This window comes from Thamnophis sirtalis, unplaced genomic scaffold (assembly GCF_051295495.1).
Source record: "Thamnophis sirtalis isolate CommonGarterSnake01/CBP01778 unplaced genomic scaffold, rThaSir2_p1.2 scaffold_4, whole genome shotgun sequence".
NCBI classification, from domain to species: Eukaryota; Metazoa; Chordata; class Lepidosauria; order Squamata; family Natricidae; genus Thamnophis; species Thamnophis sirtalis.
The window spans coordinates 130,449,896-130,470,312 of NW_028261384.1; the positions used below are offsets into that span (position 1 = coordinate 130,449,896).

A 20,417-nucleotide genomic window follows, 5' to 3' on the forward strand; every position below is an offset into this window, starting at 1 on the left:
AGTGTACAAGATGTTGTGTACATACATACAATGTTCTTCTTGTTCTAGCACAGTGCCCAAGAATTACCAGCATGTCCTATCAATGGTATTTGCTGTGAATGAGATCAATGAGAACCTGGAACTTCTACCCAACATCACCTTGGGGTTCCAGATCTATGAAAGTTACTTCAGTGCCCGCATGGCTAATCAAAATACGCTGAATCTTCTATCTCGCCATAAGAAGACTGTCCCCAATTACAAGTGTGATGTTGAAAAGATTCTGATTGCAGCCATTGGGGGCCTTGATTCTGAAATCACTCTACACATGGCCTCCATCTTAACTCTCTACAAAATTTCCCAGGTAAGACAGGGAGATATATTTTAGAATTCTATCAGTAAAAGAAAATAACCAGTGTGAAAATAAAAAAGTCCACTTGAAAGTAACAAGAGTGTAATAAATTGAAAATAATATTATTATGGAAATTCCATTTTGTTTGTTTGTTTGTTTGTTGGACAGGGAGATTGGAGAGAGAGTACAAAAGACAAAAGGTGTGAGTATTTAACTGAAGAATAAGTCCTTTTAAACTGATGTTGCTCCAGGGAAATGTTAACCCACTTTCTTTTGAAAAATTGCAAAATACAATACAATACAATACAATAGCAGAGTTGGAAGGGACCTTGGAGGTCTTCTAGTCCAACCCCCTGCCTAGGAAGGAAATCCTATACCATTTCAGACACATGGCTATCCAACATCTTCTTAAAGACTTCCAGTGTTGGGGCATTCACAACTTCTGGAGGCAAGCTGTTCCACTGATTCATTGTTCTAACTCTCAGGAAATTTCTCCTCAGTTCTAAGTTGCTTCTCTCCTTGATTAGTTTCCACCCATTGCTTCTTGTTCTACACTCAGTGCCCTGGAGAATAGTTTGACTCCCTCTTCTTTGTGGCAACCCCTGAGATATTGGAACACTGCTATCATGTCTCCCCTAGTCCTTCTTTTCATTAAACTAGACATAGCAGTTCCTGCAACCGTTCTTCATATGTTTTAGTCCCCTAATCCTCTTTGTTGCTCTTCTCTGCACTCTTTCTAGAGTCTCCACATCTTTTTTACATCGTGGTGACCAAAACTGAATGCAGTATTCCAAGTGTGGCCTTACCAAGGCATTATAAAGTAGTATTAACACTTCATGTGATCTTGATTCTATCCCTCTGTTTATGTAGCCTAGAACTGTGTTGGCTTTTTTGGCAGCTACTTCACACTGCCGGCTCATATTTAAATGGTTGTCCACTAGGATTCCAAAATCCCTCTCATAGTTACTACTATTGAGCAAGGTACTACCTTGCTCAATAATTCTGATTATTGCAACAATCCAATTAGAAGTAATGTGTCAACTAAAAAATAAAATTAATCACCCTCAGTCAATTTTGTTACCTCTCAAAAGCCAGAGCTGGACCTTGTGAAGACTTGAGTGGGAAATTGTCAAGCATGCAAGGGCTGTAGGTTACATTGTTAAATTGTTTCCATCCAATTTTCTCTCTGTCTCATTCTCTTTCTACCTATCAAATGCTTGGAAAAAGGCAATGATGAAGCTTTCTCCTGTCCTTTCCTTTCCTTCCCTTCTTTATTTTTGGTAGTTTCCAAAAGCGATAATCAGGACCATTTGAAAAGTGTAATCTTTCGGGAGGATAATAAATGTTAATATGACAACAAATACCAGTGAAACAGTTCACTTCAGAAGTTGTGAGTGCTTCATCACTGGAAGTTTTTAAGAAGAGAATAGACAGACACTTGTTTGAAATGGAATAGGGTCTTCTGCTTGCACAGGAGTTTGGAGTAGAAAACCTCCCAGGTCCCTTCCAACTCTATTCTATTCCTGTTTTTCCAATAATGTTTGGTAGAGATGGGAGAAAACAATGCCTGATCTTTATATATATATATATATATATATATATATATATATATATATATATATATATATATATATATATATATATATATATATATATATATATATATATATATATATATATATATATATATATATATATATATATATATATATATATATATGTTTTTATTTGTGCTGATAAATAAATAAAGGAAGACTAGTATAGATCTATTTCAAGCTATTTAGCTCTCATCAGCTAGCCATATCCTTACTGGGATTCGAACCTGTGCTCTATTGTCTCCCAGGCAGGGAGTTAACCATTTGAGCTACAGAGAACGACTCCTTTTATCAGCCAGCCAGGGTGGGAGGTATATACTTAAAGTCACAACCCCTGGTATGCCCAAGTGTGGGAGGAAGGTCACACTTCCACTCTCTGTCATTAGGCTCGTCACAAGAGTCCATCCAGACAGAAACCCAATATTTTTACTGTTGCCTTTGTTATATTTGTGTTTTTATTTGTGCTGATAAATAAATAAAGGAAGACTAGTATAGATCTATTTCAAGCTATTTAGCTCTCATCAGCTAGCCATATCCTTACTGGGATTCGAATATATATATATATATATAGTATTATACTGTATATAGGTTTCCCCTGCAATTCCATGTACAATATCACTGTATAGACTTCTTTCTTTGACTTTACAACAATAGTTTATATGTAAAGGTGTGCAGTATTTGAATTTGTAGCAAACAAGGATGTTTCAGATCCAGCCCTTGCTCCTTAAGGAACCGTACGGAAACATCTCAAACTTGCACACTACCTGCATGGGCTCAAATAAACACATTTGAGTGAAGAACGTATTAAGAGACTGGTTACTATATCCAACGTGCTTAACATGATCCAGCATTGATCTTCCACTAATAACATAATGTGGAATCCCCCTGAAGGGGAGAATAGAGGAGTTCATAATTCTGAAGATTAAAATGACTTTAAAAAGAAAAGTAAAAATTAAAGAAACTCTGATGAAATCTCTTAGAAAAACAAGTCTGAGATCCCTCAAAATAAAGCAACTTCTATTGTTCTCACCACCACCCACCACCACTCAGGGTTGGGCTGCTATGGGTGTACCTGGCTTTCAGGGAACCCATAGCTAACATTATGGCTGGTTTGGAGAACCTCCAAATCCCACCCCTGGCTGGCCCCACCCACCCTACCCACCCCTCCGAGGATTCTCCACACGGCCCATTTTAGATGCAAGTTAAGTGCAGGGCAGAGGTGGGTTCCTACCAGTTCGCACCTATTCGGTAGAACCGGTTCATCAAATCTACTGAACCGGTTAGAAGAGGTTCCACTAGTGTACCCGGAAAGCAGGCCACACCTACAGAAAAGGTTCCAAAATTTTTTGAAACCCACCACTGGCAAGGATCTTGTAACTTGACAGCTTTAAGACTTGCATGCTTCAATGCCAGAGTTTCTGAATAGCTACTTGGACCGACTTAAGTACTAATTCATAATTTCATATCTGGTCACATGGGCAGCAAGCCACTCCCATCCGGTCACATGGGTGATAAACCACTCCCACAAAGGAGGCCACACCCACAGAGTAGGTTCCAACAATTTTTGAAACCCACCACTAGTGCAGGGCCTGCATGGAGGGGGGAAAACGGGCCTCCCAGAAATTCCAGCCCGGGGGGGGGGGGCAGTTTTTGCCCTCTCAGAGACTCAAGGAAAGGCTCTGGAGCCTGTGGAAGGTGAAAATGCCCCCCCCCCTGCTGTGGTGCAGGAAGCTGACTAGCCACGCCCACCCAGCAACCAGGCAGAGAACCCATTGCTGAAATTTTTGAAGCCCACTCCTGCCCTCACTCCATTTTGGAATCAGATATGAAAGGTACTTCCCATTTTAACTAAATATTTGGCCAAACGACTTTCTAAGATCTTCAATTGAAATGGAAATGAAAAAACTAACATGGGATGATAATGTGTCTGTATTTTTGTTGATTGTCTATTCTACCTTTTATAGAATTTCAAATATCTACCTCTCCCTTCCCCTGTGAGGAAGACTAACTGAAAAAGAAAAATTGGCCCAAAGTTAGCAATGATTGTTAGTGGACTGAGGAAGAATTAGAACCTAGTACTCTTCGGTGCAAGTCCAACATCTTACATCAGATGACGTTCACTGAATTTCTTTTTTAAATGTCTACAATTCTTTTCTTTTTTTTTGACAATTCTTTTATTTTTTTATTACATAGACAACAATGGGAAAAAGAGAGGAAGAAAAAAAAAGGGGGGGAAACCCCATCATCACATACAATATGTCATTTGATCACAGGTGCATCCCTACTAAGTTTATACATCCCATATCTCTCTGTTGTATATTTAATAAACACCACAATAAGCTAGGGTTTAAAAAAAGGGGGGGAAGGAGGGGGAAGTCAAAAAGGACAAAAAAGACAAAAAAGACAAAAAGGTCCAAAAAAGAAGGGGGAGGAAAAAAAGAAAAAAAAACCATCATCACATGCAGCATGTCGTTTGGTTACAGTTGTTTTAACATCTGCATCTTCAAATAATATTTACCGTCTCAGATATTCCATCTAATATAACTAAAGGCCTCATTTTCATTCTACAATATATATTCAGTTAACATTAGCATTATTTTCCCCCAGAAAGTATACTTCTATTCATTGATAACCTTGCATTTCATACCTTCAAACAGAGATCTTATTCCTTCATTTTTCAACAAGGCGTCGCTGCCTATATATACCAGTTTTCATTTGTTCCCCTATTAAAATTGCTTCATCAGCAGCAAAGTATCATTATAGTAAGTTCCTAACCTTATACATTATATCACCAGACCTTATATTAATTCTTCATTGTGTCATTGTTAGATTATTTCACAGCATAATTATATCATCATTTACTTTTTTCAATTAAAGCATAAGTATATCATTTTTCATTTCCAAAGTTTTTTTTTCCCTTAGCCACCGATAAAACAAGTCCCATATCTTATAAAATTGTTCATCCTCTTGTTCTCTAATTTCAAATGTCAATTTACTCATTTTGGCACAGTCCATTATTTTTCGGATAACTTCTTCCTCTTTTGGTATTGTTTCGTTTTTCCAGTTTTTTGCAAATACAATTCTGGCTGCTGTTAATACATTTACAATCAGATATAAATGTCTACAATTCTTGAAAATAAGGAAAATAATCTTTAGCTACCAAACAAATGCATGAAATTCACTAACTGGTGGATGAATATCTCTCTGATCTCCTCTAGGTCACCTATAGCTTCTTTTCACCAGCAGTAAGAGAAAAAAATCAATTTGCTTTCTTATACCAGATGACTCCTAGTGAAACTTATCAGTTGAATGGACTTGTCCAGCTTCTCTTATATTTTCAATGGAAATGGGTTGGGATCATTGCCTTAGGAGATGAGAAAGGAGAAATATTTGTGCAGACCTTAACACATCTGCTTTTCGAGAGAGAGATCTGTATAGCCTTCACAAAGAGAACACCTAGTCATGAGTATTTTTTTCAGATTGATAAACTGATCGGTCAATTACAGAATATAATTGTATCTCTCCATAACTCAAATGCCAGTGTAGTTGTCGCAAAGGCAGATACGCATGCCATGTTGGATATTCATTGGTTGGAGTTTGTGGTTAACACTTCCGAATTGCAGCCTGTTGACAAAGTGTGGGTTGTGACTGCTCCTTGGGATTTCTCATCTGAAACATTTCACAGAGAGATAAAAATACAGATTTTCCACGGAGCCTTATCATTTGCAATTCCTTCCAAGGAGGTGAGAGATTTCCAAAATTTCCTTCATAAACTGAATCCACGTTCTGAAGTCGACAGCTTCGTCAAGCTTTTCTGGGAACAGGCATTTGACTGTGTATTTGAAGATGCAGGTGGAGAGGAGAATCAATTGACATCCTGCACTGGAGATGAGCAGGTGGAGAACATCCCTGGGCCTCTTTTTGAAATGCAGATGACAGGTCAAAGCTACAGCATCTACAATGCAATCTATGCTGTGGCTCATGCTTTTCATGCTATGTATTCATCCAGAACTAAATACAGATTGGGGATCAATGAACACTATGTTGAGTCTTCAAAGCTGCAACATTTTCAGGTAATGTTCTTCACATTAAGCAAGACTATGTTTTTTTTTTATGAATAGATAGCAATCTAGGGCTTCAAGATGTAGAATACATGCTATTCCTACCAAAGTAGCAAGAACAGTGTCAGGGTTCCAAGTAATTGATCCATTGCAAGCAAAAACTCCAAGGCAGCTGGATTTCTTAAAGAATAGATATTGAAAATATCTCATTGGCACATATCTGGTAAACCAACTCTTTAAATAAAATTAAACGTTTTCCCTCAATCACAAACAATTGGTCACATGGCCCAATCATGGCAGTATCCACTGGTCTAGTGACATCACTCCTTCCTCCAGCCAGGTACGAGAACGTCCTTGGTTCCCAAGAGAAAGTATGTGATTTTGACTACACAACCCCAGCTATCTCAAATTCCCACCTCCCTATCCCATGATCCAGTGTGACAGCATTGAAATTTACAAGATGGCTTCAGCAGAGATCAGATTCAGGATTGAAAGACAGGGCTGTTGAGAGTCCCTTGGACTGTAAGAAAATCAAATCAGTTCATCCTGAAGGAAATCAACTCCGACTGTTCCTTGGGAGGGCAGATACTGAAGCTGAAGCTCAAATACTTTGGCCACCAAATGAGAAGAGAGAGCTCATTAGAAAAGACTCTGATATCGGGCAAGATGGAAGGAAAAGGGAGAAGAGGATGGCAGAGGATGATTAGATAGTGTCATTGAATGAACACAATGAACATGAATTTGGGCAAACTCCAGTGGAGACAGTGGAGGAGAGCAGGATCATGGACTATCATCCATGGGGTCATGAAGAGTTGATCCCAACTTAGTGACTTAACAATCAGCAAACACACAGTGGGGAATGCAACTTGAATGGAATGACTTGGAATAGCTGCTTAGGAGACCAAAGGAAGCCTTTGGGGTGAAATTAATTAGGATCATGTCAACTTCCGATAGCAGTGCAAACAGGCAGAAGGTAATAATTAATTAATCAAGGTCACAAAGCTTAGGACCTTTCAAGGAAGCACAGCTTGCACAGCAAAGAAAAGCAGTTTCGGAAGTGGTTGTTTCCTCTGCAATGGAGGAAAATCAGGAGTTAAATAATCAGACACAGGACATGCATGTGCATTCTGGACTTGGGATGAGAGATAAATTTAAGATTCTCCTACTCTACCATTAGCTTGCTGCTTAACAGTTTTGCAGATTGAGGAGGAAGAACTGGTTTTGGAGCTGTTGGAGAGACATCTAAACTTGTGTACCAGACTTCAATTGCCCATATTGCTAATTTTTAATTATCACTGCTACTTGTGTCCTTGTGCCATGTGCTTCTTAACTTGTGTTATGACTTCTAGTGTAAATGTGTTGAACTCTAACCCTCAAAGAGGGTGAAAATTTGGGTGTGTCTTATACACCGAATGTAGCCAAAAACACAAGGCACGGAGGAGGCGATGGTTTGTGGCAATCCCTGCAGCCTGGAACAGCTGATTGGGGGTATTCTGAGGCCGATTCACTCACCAAACAGCTGCTCATGCTGAATAAGGCTGCAATAATGTGCTGAAGCTGACCTGACTGTTCACTATTAGCTCCAAGGATGTGTCAGAATTTGCAGCAGCAATCATATTCAGAAAGCACACACAAGTCACTGATTCAGCAGGATTCAATAACTTCTCTTTATATATAATATAACACATTAAGTAAATACACAATACCAAAAGCAGGTTTTCCAATGTGGTAGTTCAGCAGAGAAGTTTCGCTTTCAGTTTTAGTTTCAGATATACAGCTTTAGTACAGAACAAGCCACGCCCAGGCTCCTTTCTGTCTCCTTCCTTCTTGCTCACACAGCAAATACTGTTGGTTTCCAAACAACCCTCAACTCTCTTACACACTGACAGGACCCTAGCTAGATGAATACTGTGGATCAGAAGTGGGTTCCTACCAGTTCGCACCTATTCGGTAGAACCGGTTCGTCAAATCTACCGAACCAGTTAGAAGAGGTTCCACCAGTGGACCTGGAAAGCAGGCCACACCTACAGAAGAGGTTCCAAAAATTTTTGAAACCCACATTGACACACACACACACACACACACATACACACACACACAGACTCACAGAGAGAGAGAAAGAGAAAGAAAGGAAGAAAGAAATAAATAAAAAAGAAAGAAAAAGTGAGAGAGAGATGAAAGAAAAAAAGGAAAAAGGGACAGAGAGAGACAAAAGGAAGGAGAGAGAGAGAGAGAACACATGGCTGGCAAGCCACTCCCACCGGGTCACATGGCCGGCAAGCCACTCCCACAAAGGAGGCCACACCCACAGAGGAGGTTCGAAATTTTTTTGAAACCCACCACTATTATGGATGGTGGTAGGCAAAGGCAGACTATTTTTTTCTTATTTTCCTCTCCAAAAACTAAGTTGCATCTTATACTCTGATTCGTTTTATACAGTAATTTGGCACAGATAGGCCAGCAAGTTATTACAAGGAAACAGAGATGAATAATTTAATGATTCTACCCCTTTTCAGAGACCTTGTCAGCAATTAGATCTTGAAAAAGAGATTCAATCCCTCAATGAACCTACTATTATTCCCCAATAAGTCCTAGCTGATGCAAAATAAAACAGAGTGAATCCACTGTTTGATCATGGATGAGAAAGAAACTTGTGTATAATAAAGCCTGAAAGAAAAGTAGGCACTCTACCAATAGTTGCTGCTTAACCGTTTTCAGACAGAGAACACAGAACTAGTTTTGGAGCTGTTGTCAAGACACCTGATCTTGTGTATCAGTGTTTAATTGCTCAGGTTGCTCATTTCAATTATTATTGCTACTTTTCTCCTTTGTTCTTCTAAGCTGTAAATTTATCTGCTTATTAGTGCTTTGATTTTCAGTGGGCGTATACATTGCAAACCGTTGAGATGTTTTGAGAGTGGGTGGTAGATATAGTTCAGAAATAAACAGGTAAAGACGATTTGGTGAAACCTACCCTTGGCTTTCTTCACCTAAAGATCCACCCTTTTCTGAAGAAGATCTCGTTTAACAACAGTGCAGGAGACACCTTGTTTTTTAATGAGAATGGTGAATTAGTAGACGGATTTGATATTGTCAACTGGATAACTTTTCCAAATCAATCTTTCTTAAAAGTGAAAGTCGGGAAAATGGATCCTCAAGCTCCATGGGACAAACAGTTGTCTATCAATGAGAAGATCATTACCTGGCATTATACATTTGGAGAGGTAGGACTAAACACCAAGATCTAAGGTTGATATATTCACTAAACCTCATGCATGACTGGGTTCAACTCATCATTAAGAGTAATGTTCATCTATGGCAGGGGTGGGTTCCTGCCAGTTATAACTTCTTCTGTAGAAGAGGTTCCACAAATCTACAGTGCCGTTTAGAACTGGTTCCAGCTCCCTCCCCCCGCCTGTCCGCACATCATCAAGATGAAGAACGAGAGGAGGAATTCTGGGAGTTGAAGTCCACAAGTCTTACAGCTGTCAAGTTTGAACACCACTGGGTTTTTTTTTTCTAAAGGGTCTTGTAACTTGACAACTTTAAGACTTGCGTGCTTCAGATGCCAGATTTTCTGAACCAACATTTTGGTTGCTAAACAAGAGCGTTGTTAAGTGGTCACGCCGTTTAGAACCGGTTCCAGCAAGCCACTCCCAGAAAGCAGGCCACACCTACAGAAGAGATTCTAAAATAATTTGAAACCCACCACTGATCTATGGGAATTGTGAGGAACATATTTCCTGATTTCATAATTTCTTCATTGGTTAGGTCAAATAACAAAATATCAGTACAGAACCAGATGTTGAAGATGAGATAGTGAGGTGAATGAAGATCAAAAAGAGGCACAACAGAAGTAGCTTATCTTAGATGAAAGTAACTGTGGAGCAAATATGTTGTAAATCATCAAGCTCAAGGCCAGAGACAGCAGATAAAAATCCAATCAAGTTCAATTCTTTATTTACTTACAGCTAATAGAAAGAATCTTAGCAAACTAAAACTGCTTTGAAAAAGCCCAAGAAATTCCAGTTCCCTTCTGGAAAAAAGAAAAGCACCTTTGGGACAAAGAAATCCATACATTTCTCAATAAGTAACTTTTAATGCAACAATATTAGCAATCATTTATTTTTAAGATTACATCCAGTGCTGGGATTCAAATAATTTAACAACTGGTGTTCTACCCTAATGACCAGCTGGGTCGGCATGGCTGGGTGAACATGTGACTGGGTGGGTGCGGCCAACTCGACATCACTCATGTCGAGGGGCGCGTCTCCTCGCCTGGCCTCTTGTGACAGTGGGGATATTGCAAAACTCGTAAGTGTGAAAAACAGTCATAAGTCACTTTTTTCAGTGCCCTTGTGACTTTGAATGGTCAATAAATAAACTGTTTTTGATTTTGCAAAGTGATGAACAGATATTGCTGAAAAACTCTGGGAATTTACATTAATACCTGTTGTGGCCCGGCAGGAGCCGTTGGAGCTGCCACCAGACTCCAACAGCGAGGGGTCTTAGGGCGCAGAGAGACTGGTTGGCCACTAGGTGGCGCCTGAGTCTTGGATCAGTGGGGAGGAGATAAGAGAGAGTGATCCAGAAACCATCTGTGAGTTGTTTCGGGATGCACGCCGTTGAAGGGCTACTCGGCGTCAAGAACAACTATGTAATTACCAGAGGTAATTACGTTCAGCTGATGCTCATTAAGCTCCTCTCCAGATTATAAAAGAGACTGCTTGTGCCACACCCTTCTTGCAGAAGTCAACGTTAGAGACTAACGAGAAACAAACTTGGCAGGCTGGATTGCTGCCAGAGTTTGTTTGCATTGCTGCCAAGGTTTGTAGGACTTGCTGCCAAAGTGCTTATTTCTTTGTTTATTTGGCTTCCAGCCAACGAGAGTCTGGACTTATTAAAAAACATTATCATTTACATTTGTCTCGGCTTTTGTTCCGGGATGGAGGAGGGGGATCAGAACAAATGTACCATGTCTCCCCCCAAATAAGACAGGAAAATAAGGGTCTTATTTTCTTTTGACACCCCCCAAAAAAATAAGCACTCGGCCTTATTTTCGGGGAGGTCTTATTATTTTTGAGGTGCAGAAGGCAGCGAACATTTTTGGTTTGGTTTGGTTTATTGGATTTATATGCTGCCCTTCTCCCAAGGACTCAGGGCGGTGTACATCATTAAAAAAAACATATTACAAAAGTTTAAAAATTAGATAGAATATCCAAAAAACAAACCCAATTAAGATTAACAATAACATTTTAAAAAATTGATTAAAATTAACAATAATCAATAATTTATTTTATTTTGTTCAGGCCAGGCTGGCTTGCTGGAAGAGCCAACCTTTGGGTGCGTTGGAAGGACTGGAGGTCGGGGATTATACAAAGCTCCAGGGGCAACTCATTCCAGAGGGAAGGCGCTCCCACAGAGAAGGCTCTCCCCCTGGGGGTCGCTAGGCGACACTGTCTGAGGAGGCCAACTCTGTGGGATCACACTGGACGGTGGGAGGCCACTGGTGGCAGTAAGTGGTTTCGCAGGTATCCAGGGCCTAAGCCATGGAGTGTTTTAAATGTCATAATTAGTACCTTGAATCACACCTGGAAGACAACCGGCAACCAGTGCAGGCTACCTAAAAGGGGTGCAACATGGGAGCACCTAGGTGCCCCCATGATAACCTGCACAGCCGCATTGTCACCTCATGGCTGCTGCTATGTTGCAATATTTTCAGGGAGGGCTTAGTTTTTTGGGGGGAGAGGTTATTTTAGTGCATGCCTGATTGGGTTTGTTATCCAAGGAGGTTTTATTTTCAGGGAAATAGTGTATCAACATAATACCAAATTCCTTACCAAGGTAAAGAAGGCTAGAATGAAGTCTATGGATACTCTCAGTCATCCAGGTCATGGTTGTCCCAAAGGTGCTTTTTCAAAAGGCAACTGGATTGCCTGTTTTTCCTTGAAGACATTTTGCTTCTCATCCAAGCAGCTTCTTCATTTCTGAAGAAGCTACTTAGATATGAAGTAGAATGTCTTCAAGGAAAAAACAAAGAAAGTCTCGTTGCCTTTTGAAAAAACATCTTTGGGCTATTAACCCATGTTAGTTCTATCCACGGCATCTGATAGAATTCAAAATCAATATCTACAATCTGGTAACTAAGGGAATCTTCTTCCTTAGCAATGTTCTGGAAACAAAAACACCCTGAAGTCCATGATGCTCTGAAGTTTAACTAAACAACAAATGTGACTGTGTGGGGTTCTTCTTTCCCATGGACAGGTTATGCCCTTGTCCCTGTGCAACCGCCGCTGCCTTCCGGGCTATAGCAGACAAAGCAAAGAAGGGGAACAATTTTGTTGCTATGGTTGTGCTGAATGTCCATCGGGAAAGATTTCCAACCAGACAGGTAGGGAATACCATATTATAAACTACAAATGAAACATCTATGTCACTAATTTAGTTTTATTGTACAGCAGGATGGAAAGGGGAAGATGTGCCAACACTTCCCACTGATTAATATTCATGAAAATGTGTAACAACCAAAGATATGTCACTAAGGAAATAGTAGTAAAGAAAGGTGTTAGATGGGGATATATAATGTCTTATTTATTATATAATCTCATTGGTTCTTGCTTAAGTGACTCTACTTTTTATCCTAAATTTATTTAAATGTGTATGCACTTATCCAAGCTGTGTAACTCTGGACAGCGTATAAAAGACAAAAATATCTGAAATAATTGGAACAGAATAATATAACATATTAAAAGCAATAAAATTTTGATCAACAAAAATGAAAACTTCTACAACTCACATTGGGGATTCCACTCAAGTTGATCCCAAAACCTGGGGGAAAAGCCATATCTTAACCATCTAAAGACCTATAGGGTTGGAACTAACTGTTCATCCATGTGGTGTACATTTCACATTGATTGTCATTGTGATGACTTGATGTGACTTTTGCAAATTCTTTAACTTGCTTCCTTGGTGTGTGACATCATTATGGTTTCAGCTAAGCGGCGTTGGTATAATGCATCAGGCTATTTTCATTTTGTGGTTGAATGTGCCACGTAATTACAGCAGGGGTCAGCAACCCCTTGGCTCTGGGGCTCTTTCATCCCTCTGCAAAAGCTCCACAATTGATAGGGTTTCGGTTAGGACAGATAGAGGAAAAAGGATGAGTCTATGAGTCCCTAGAGACAACTCTATGGTCAGGGAACCGGACTTCCATTTGGCTCCAGAATTGAACAGGGGGCTTCCAGTTAGGACCTTTGTGGCTCTTTGAGTTTTTAAGGTTGCTGAATGAGAGCAATAGAACACTGCAAGGAAGAAACAACTGGTAGCTTGAATGATAAATGTTTTCACATTTTCTATCCAGTCACCCACTTCTACCTGTAACAGGGAATACAGAATCGTAAAAAGGGAATCTCTTCCTTTTTATTAATGATAGTTTCTATCCAGTGGTGGGTTTCAAAAAATTTAGAACATCTTCTGTAGGTGTGGCCTGCTTTGTGGGAATGGCTTACGGGCCAGGTGACCAAGTGGGAGTGGCTTGGCAGTCATGTGACTGGGTGGGTGTGGCCAACCTGTAAAATGTGATGAAACTCACTTAACAGCACTCTTGCTTAGCAACCAAAATGTTGGCTCAGAAACTCTGGCATTTGAAGCACGCAAGTCTTAAAGCTGTCAAGTTACAAGACCCTTGCACCCCTAACTCTTTAGGAAAAAAAAACCAAGGATATTAAAATGTGACAGTTTTAAGACTTGTGGACTTCAACTCCCAGAATTCCTCCTCCAGTCATGTTGGCTCAGGAACTCTGGCATTGAAGCACGCAAGTCTTAAAGCTGTCAAGTTTCAAGACCCTTGCACCCCTAACCCTTTAGGAAAAAAACTCCAGGGGGTGTTCAAACTTGACAGCTTTAAGACTTATGGACTTCAACTCCCAAAATTCCTCCTCTCACTCTTCATCTTGATGATGTCGCTGCAACTGCCCGGCATGGACGGACGGAGATAACCATATCTTCAGCATGGAATAGAGTACTTTTTTTTTTTTTTCTCAGCTGCTACTAAACAAAAATGATCTTTTTCTTACACACAAACATGTTCAGGTACAGCCAGGAGCTTAACAACAGCAACAAAATTCTGTTGTTTTATATAATAACTTTACTCCTAAAGTTTTTAACAGGTTGGAGAGAGGAAGAGTATGATTTTAATTCAGATTGTTTGTTTCATCAGAATATAGAAATATTTGCCCAGTTTTCATAAGAGAAAGCCCTAAATCACTCCCACCTGTGATGTATCAAGGAAAAGTAGAACTCTAAGCATTGAATATGTAGCCATAACTCCCTGACTCAGAAACCAAGATGAAATGCTGAATTGAAATCTGAAGTAAGGAAACCATTTTTAGTTTAAATACGGTAGATTCCATTAATCTATGGTTTTGGTTTGGTTTTTCCTTTCCTTTTTTGGGGGGACTTAACAAACGATCATTACTATAGAGAAGTTCTAATTTTTCAGGCTGTTTCTGTTGTGATAGAACTTCCAATAAATACCAAGAATATTCTATACATATAAGTTATGGAAAGCATCTTTTGATCGCAGAATATATGTATTGAATACAAGTATATCAAGTATAGGTTAAACATGAATTGAAAAATATCTAATTCAAATGTATAAGCTGTGAATTTATTATATAATCAGGCAGCCTGATCCTCCCTCGTTCGCTCCCTCACTCGCCGGTCCACCTCTCCGCCGCTCTGGCTACCTCCATCCGTCCATGCCCGGCAGCTGTGGCGACATCATCAAGACAAAGTGGGAGCGAAGGGAGGTGAAGGATCCTTAGTGCCCTGCCTGATCCTCCATCACTCGCTCGCTCGCTCTTTCGCCCACCCGGGCCGCCTCGGCAGAAATTTGCTGGCGGCCAGACCTCCCGTCCCTGGACTTCCGGGGCGATGGGTGGTAGCTTGCGTGACGTGGCCGGTGCCTAGGAGGTAAGCTCCCGCCGCCGTCCTCACCCCGGTGCCTGTGCTTGCTGGTGGCCAGGCATCTTAAGCAAGTCCCGGGTCCTTGCAAAGGCCTTGCGAACTTGCCAAAGACACCAGCCGTGCCGCGTAAGCTCCTACCATTGTTCCCACCCCCCGCACCTGTGCTTGCTGGTGGCCGGCATCTTAGGCAAGTCCGGGATCCTTGCAAAGCCACAAAAGGTCACCGGACTTGCTTATAGTGCAGGGTCGCGGCAGGCTGCTCCAGCTCCGTGCTTAGCTGCAGCTTACTTACCTCCTCGGAGTCAGCAAGCAGCAATAGAGAGCCAAGCAGGAAAAATGGTAAGTGGGTTTAGATAGGGCTCTTAGAGGTGAGCTGGGTGATTGGTGAGCCAGCCAATCAGTGAGCAGTGGGCAGGGCTAATAGAGTGCCAACGGGTGGGGGGAGCGAGCAAGTGAACAAGTGGCCTCCAGAAGGGCAGGGCTGAGTGAGTGAGGGGTCAGGGCCGGTTCCACTGGTGCAACTGGTTCTAAATGGCTCGCTAGATTTGTGGAACCTGTTGCTGAAAACTGGATTAGTGGTGTGTGTGTGTGTGTGTGTGTGTGTGTGTGTGTTTTTAATGTATCAACTAGTTACATAATCAACACCAACCAAATGATCCACTAGAAAAAGGTTTGGGAATTTCAGGGAAAGCTCATGAGAAGAATTCAATTCCACTTGCAAGAATCCTAGAATTTGTCCTAAAGCAGATATGTCACTCGATTTCATTGAGGGCTGCATCATGGTTGTGATGATGCAGAAGGGTGGAGTGGGCATGGCCAGCTCAACATCACTCATGTTGGGGTGCCTGTGGTGCCTCGAGCACTGTGCCAGAGAAAACAATCTCCCGAGCTCTGTATTGGCTGCAACGGCCAAACCATTTTCCTGCAACCCTCTACCAGGAAATACGGAACTCAGGAGAGCTGCCCGCAGCCTTCATGTGCTCTGTTTTCAGCTGGAATGGCCTCCTGTAACCCTCTGCCAGCGAAAACAGAGCTTGGGCATTTTCGCTGGCAGAGGCACCACAAGCCGGATGTGTCCAGGGCGGCCCCACAGTCCAGGTCTAAGCATCCTAAGGGCCAGATCTGGTTCCCAGGCCTTGAGTTTGACACCCCTGCCCCAAAGGAATATTTTGGAAGTGCCATAATTATTAATTACACCGTATTATAACATTGTATCATAGTATGAGAAAGTCTACATCAAATCTACAAGGCCGTCAACTCCTTCTCATGTATTTTATGTCTTCCCTGTTTCTCTCCCTTTCTCCAAGATATGAATGACTGCTTCAGATGCCCTGAAGATCAATATCCTAACAAAGAAAAAATCCAATGCCTTTCCAAGGAACTAAATTACCTAAGTTATGTTGATCCTTTAGGCACGGGTTTGTCTGTTATGGCTCTTGCTCTTTCTTCAACCACAGTCTTGGTGCTTGGAATCTTTATTAAGCACCGGAAGACTCCAATTGTCAAAGCAAACAACCAAACTCTCACTTACGTTCTCCTTATTTCACTCCTTCTCTGCTTTCTCTGTTCTCTGTTATTCATCGGCTGCCCTCAGTCACTGACTTGCCTTTTCCGACAAACTACATTTGGCATCATCTTCTCAGTGGCTGTTTCTTCTGTCCTGGCTAAAACAACTATAGTGGTTCTTGCTTTCATGGCTACTAAACCAGGAGCTGGAATAAGGAAATGGGTGGGGAAAAGATTTGCATCTGCTATTGTTTTGTGTGGCTCACTTATTCAAACAAGTATTTGCATGATATGGCTGGGTACTGATCCTCCATTTCTAAATTTAGATATGACAACTCTGCCTGAAGAAATTGTATTGGAATGCAATGAAGGATCAGGAAACATGTTTTACTACATTCTGGGCTATATGGGTTTTCTGGCTCTCATCAGCTTCATGGTAGCCTTTTTTGCTCGGAAACTGCCAGACACATTTAATGAAGCCAAATTTATCACCTTCAGCATGTTGGTCTTTTGCAGTGTCTGGTTGTCTTTTGTCCCAACTTATCTAAGTACCAAAGGGAAATATATGGTGGCTGTGGAGATCTTCTCCATCTTGGCTTCCAGCACTGGATTACTGAGTTGCATCTTTGCTCCAAAATGTTATATCATCATTTTGAGGCCTGACCTTAACACCAAAGGACAATTAATAAGGAACAACAAGAAGGAAAATAACTTTTGAAATCTGTACTTGGATAGAATTGTGAGGCAACGTTCAATGCAATTTGAGAAATAAATACAAAACATGTCCTTAGCTGCAAATAAAACCCACTAAACATGTATGATTTCATTCTCTGCCTCTTGTAGAATATAAAATGATCCTTCACATTTTTAAAAAAATAATATACTTCCTTTAACTTTAGATTTATTTTTATCCTCCATTTAGAATAGAATAACAGAGTTGGAATGGACCTTGGAGGTCTTCTAGTCCAACCCCCTGCTTAGGCAGAAAACCCTACACTACCTCAGACAAATGGTTACCCAACATCTTCTTTAAAATGAATGTTGGAGCATTCACAACTTCTGGAGGCAAGTGCGCATTTATCAGCGCGCTTCTGTGGTCATGATTTCGTCCTCACTGTTTTCTCGCCGTAGTTTTGTCGGTGCGCTTTTGACATGTGCGCATTTCATGGATCACGAACATATATTTACTATATTAAACATATATTTACTATGAAGCTATGTGTGGAATAGAATTACCTTTTTCCTAGCTATATCCTGCAGTTAATCCATGTCATTCCCCCAGCTATCATATTAAACCCAGATACCATTTCCAAGTCTTAGATACTATAAAAAGATATGATAAACATGTTTTCCTCATCGTTTTTGATGCACCTGATGCCATGGAAGTTACAGCCCTCTTGAGATGGTAATTCCTGCCATTATCATAAAGTGCTGTGATTTATCTTCTATTCTGGAAAGACTGAGGACGCTTTTTGAGACTGTAGCCCTTTTGTAATGCAGACACCCCTTCTACCTCTGAGGGATACACTAGGCCTTACACCCAGTCGCAGGACTGACATCATTCAGAAGTCTGGAAAGCACTAAGTATGATGATGGGTACTAGACTGAGATAAAGGTTTTGAGGTTAAGAGAAGGTACTTCTTCATCCTTGCAGATGTCAAAGCGCTTCCTTTTTCAGCTATTCTTAGTTCTTCCACAAATAGAGGGGAAAGCTCTTCCTAACTCATGTAGTGTGAATTATTCTCTTCCTATTAAACATGAGTATTATCAGCCTGGAGACTTCATCATTGGTGCAATCTTTACTCAGCTCTTCATGCCTGCCTTCAATCCATCATCCTTCACTGAGAATCCCCTGACAATGGTTGAAGACCTGTATACGTAAGGAAACCAAATTTTTATTGTCCTCTCTAATAAAAAAAAAGATTGAATGATCACCCTAAATAGATAAGAAAAACCAACGAATGTGGAGTTATGCTTTTTAATGAAAAATGGAGTTCATCTTGCTCAGATAAACAAAGACATCAATGAATGAAGCCTTGCCTAAATGAAAAAAATGACTTTTTTTCAAGGAAGGGAGAGAGGGAGGGGGAGGGAGAGAGGGAGGGAATAGATAAGAAAATCAAAGAATAGGATAGGAAGTGAGAGAAGGAAGGAGAGGAGATGGGAAGGAGAAAAGGGAAGGGGAAGTTTTTCTTAAAAATTAGTACAAATACGTCAGAAAAACTCACTCTATATTTTGCCCTCAGTTTTGACCTTGGCATGTGGTGAGGAGCCGAGGTGGCGCAGTGGTTAAATGCAGCACTGCAGGCTACTCCAGCTGACTGCAGTTCTGCAGTTCGGCTGTTCAAATCTCACCGGCTCAGGGTTGACTCAGCCTTCCATCCTTCCGAGGTGGGTAAAATGAGGACGCGGATTGTTTTGAGGGGCAATATGCTGACTCTGTAAACCGCTTAGAGAGGGCTGAAAGCCCTATGAAGCGGTATAAGTCTAACTGCTATTACTATTTTTCTGCTGGTGGATTGCTTGCTACTTCCATTTAACATAATAACAGAGTTCAAACAGACTTTGGAGGTCTTCTAGTCCAACCCTGTGCTCAGGCAGGAATTTTAATGAGATCAATTTCCAATTCTGATCCCTGTTGTCACCATGCCCAATCCTGCTATTTTTATAACAATCTCAAATATAAGGGATTGTCACACCTTTCCCTTTTGAGCCCTCAATTCCCTTAACATGACACATTCCATTATATCTTTCCTGTTGTCCAAGGCATTCATCCCTCATCTTCTCCTATTTCCACGACAGCCTGTCCTGAAAGTTTCTTTCAGGTTTTGGAAATGTATTTTTACCACTTCAATTTTCAAAATGACTTTCATTTCTAGCCATAGCTCCTCACTTTGCCTTTTATATAAATGAATAATACAAAATCAATACTGTATTTTCATCTTATATTCTGAAGTTATGTCCTCTAGGTTAAATCTTGCTGCTTCACGGTATTTTCTAACATATCCTAACTGATTGGATAACATTCCTTCATTTAGTTAAACAACATTTAAGGAAGAATAGAATACAGTTCCGTAAGGAGCCCCACTGATCCTTAGCAAACCTTTTTTCTTTCTTTCTTTCTTTCCTTCCTTTCTTCCTTCCTTCCTTCCCGCTTTCTTTCTTTATTTCCTTCTTTCCTTCCTTCCTTCTCTCCCTCCCTTTCCTTCCTTCCTTCCTTCCTCAGAAGTCTGAAGATATGTTTCGAGATACATTTTTTTTAAAATGCAAAAATAGCAATGGCACTTAGACTTACAGTATATACTGCTTCACAGTGCTTTACAGCCATCTCTAAGTGGTTTACAGAGTCAGCATTTTGCCCCCAACAATCTGGGTCCTCATTTTACTAATCTCAGAAGGATGTTTTGTTGCTTCACAGTATTTTCTAAGGTATCCTAACTGATTGGATAACACTCCTTCATTTGGTTAAACAACATTTAAGAAAGAATAGAATACAGTTCAGTAAGGAGCTCATTTGATCCTTAGCACACCTTTCTTTATTTCCTTCTTTCCTTCCTTCTCTCCCTCCCTTTCCTTCCTTCCTTCCTCCTTCCTTCCTTCCTTCCTCCTTCCTTCCTTCCTTCCTTCCTTCCTCCTTCCTTCCTTCCTCAGAAGTCTGAAGATATGTTTCAAGATACATTTTTTAAAGGCAATGGCACATAGACTTACAGTATATACTGCTTCACAGTGCTCTACAGCCATCTCTAAGCAGTTGACAGTCAGCATTTTGCCCCCAACAATCTGGGTCCTCGTTTTACTAATCTCTGAAGGATGGAAGGCTGAGCCAATCTCAAGCCAGTCAGGATCAAAGGAATCAAACACTTGGCAATGTGAGCCTGCAATACTGCATTCTAACCACCGTGCCACCCCAGTTCTAGACAAGTTCTAGCTGCAACTATTTTGCTCTAAGTTTGTCCCATT

At 40.8% G+C, this 20,417-nt stretch overlaps 1 protein-coding gene across 1 annotated transcript; it reads left to right on the forward strand.

The window, feature by feature from the left end:
• Positions 1–82: 82 nt before the first annotated feature.
• LOC148046587 (vomeronasal type-2 receptor 26-like) lies at positions 83–17,175 on the forward strand. Its single transcript, XM_087714863.1, has 5 exons — positions 83–340; positions 5,142–5,996; positions 8,981–9,208; positions 12,249–12,375; positions 16,259–17,175. Exons 1-5 carry the CDS (start codon positions 83–85, stop codon positions 17,173–17,175), a joined length of 2,385 nt encoding a protein of 794 aa, XP_087570989.1.
• The last annotated feature ends 3,242 nt before the right edge of the window (positions 17,176–20,417 follow it).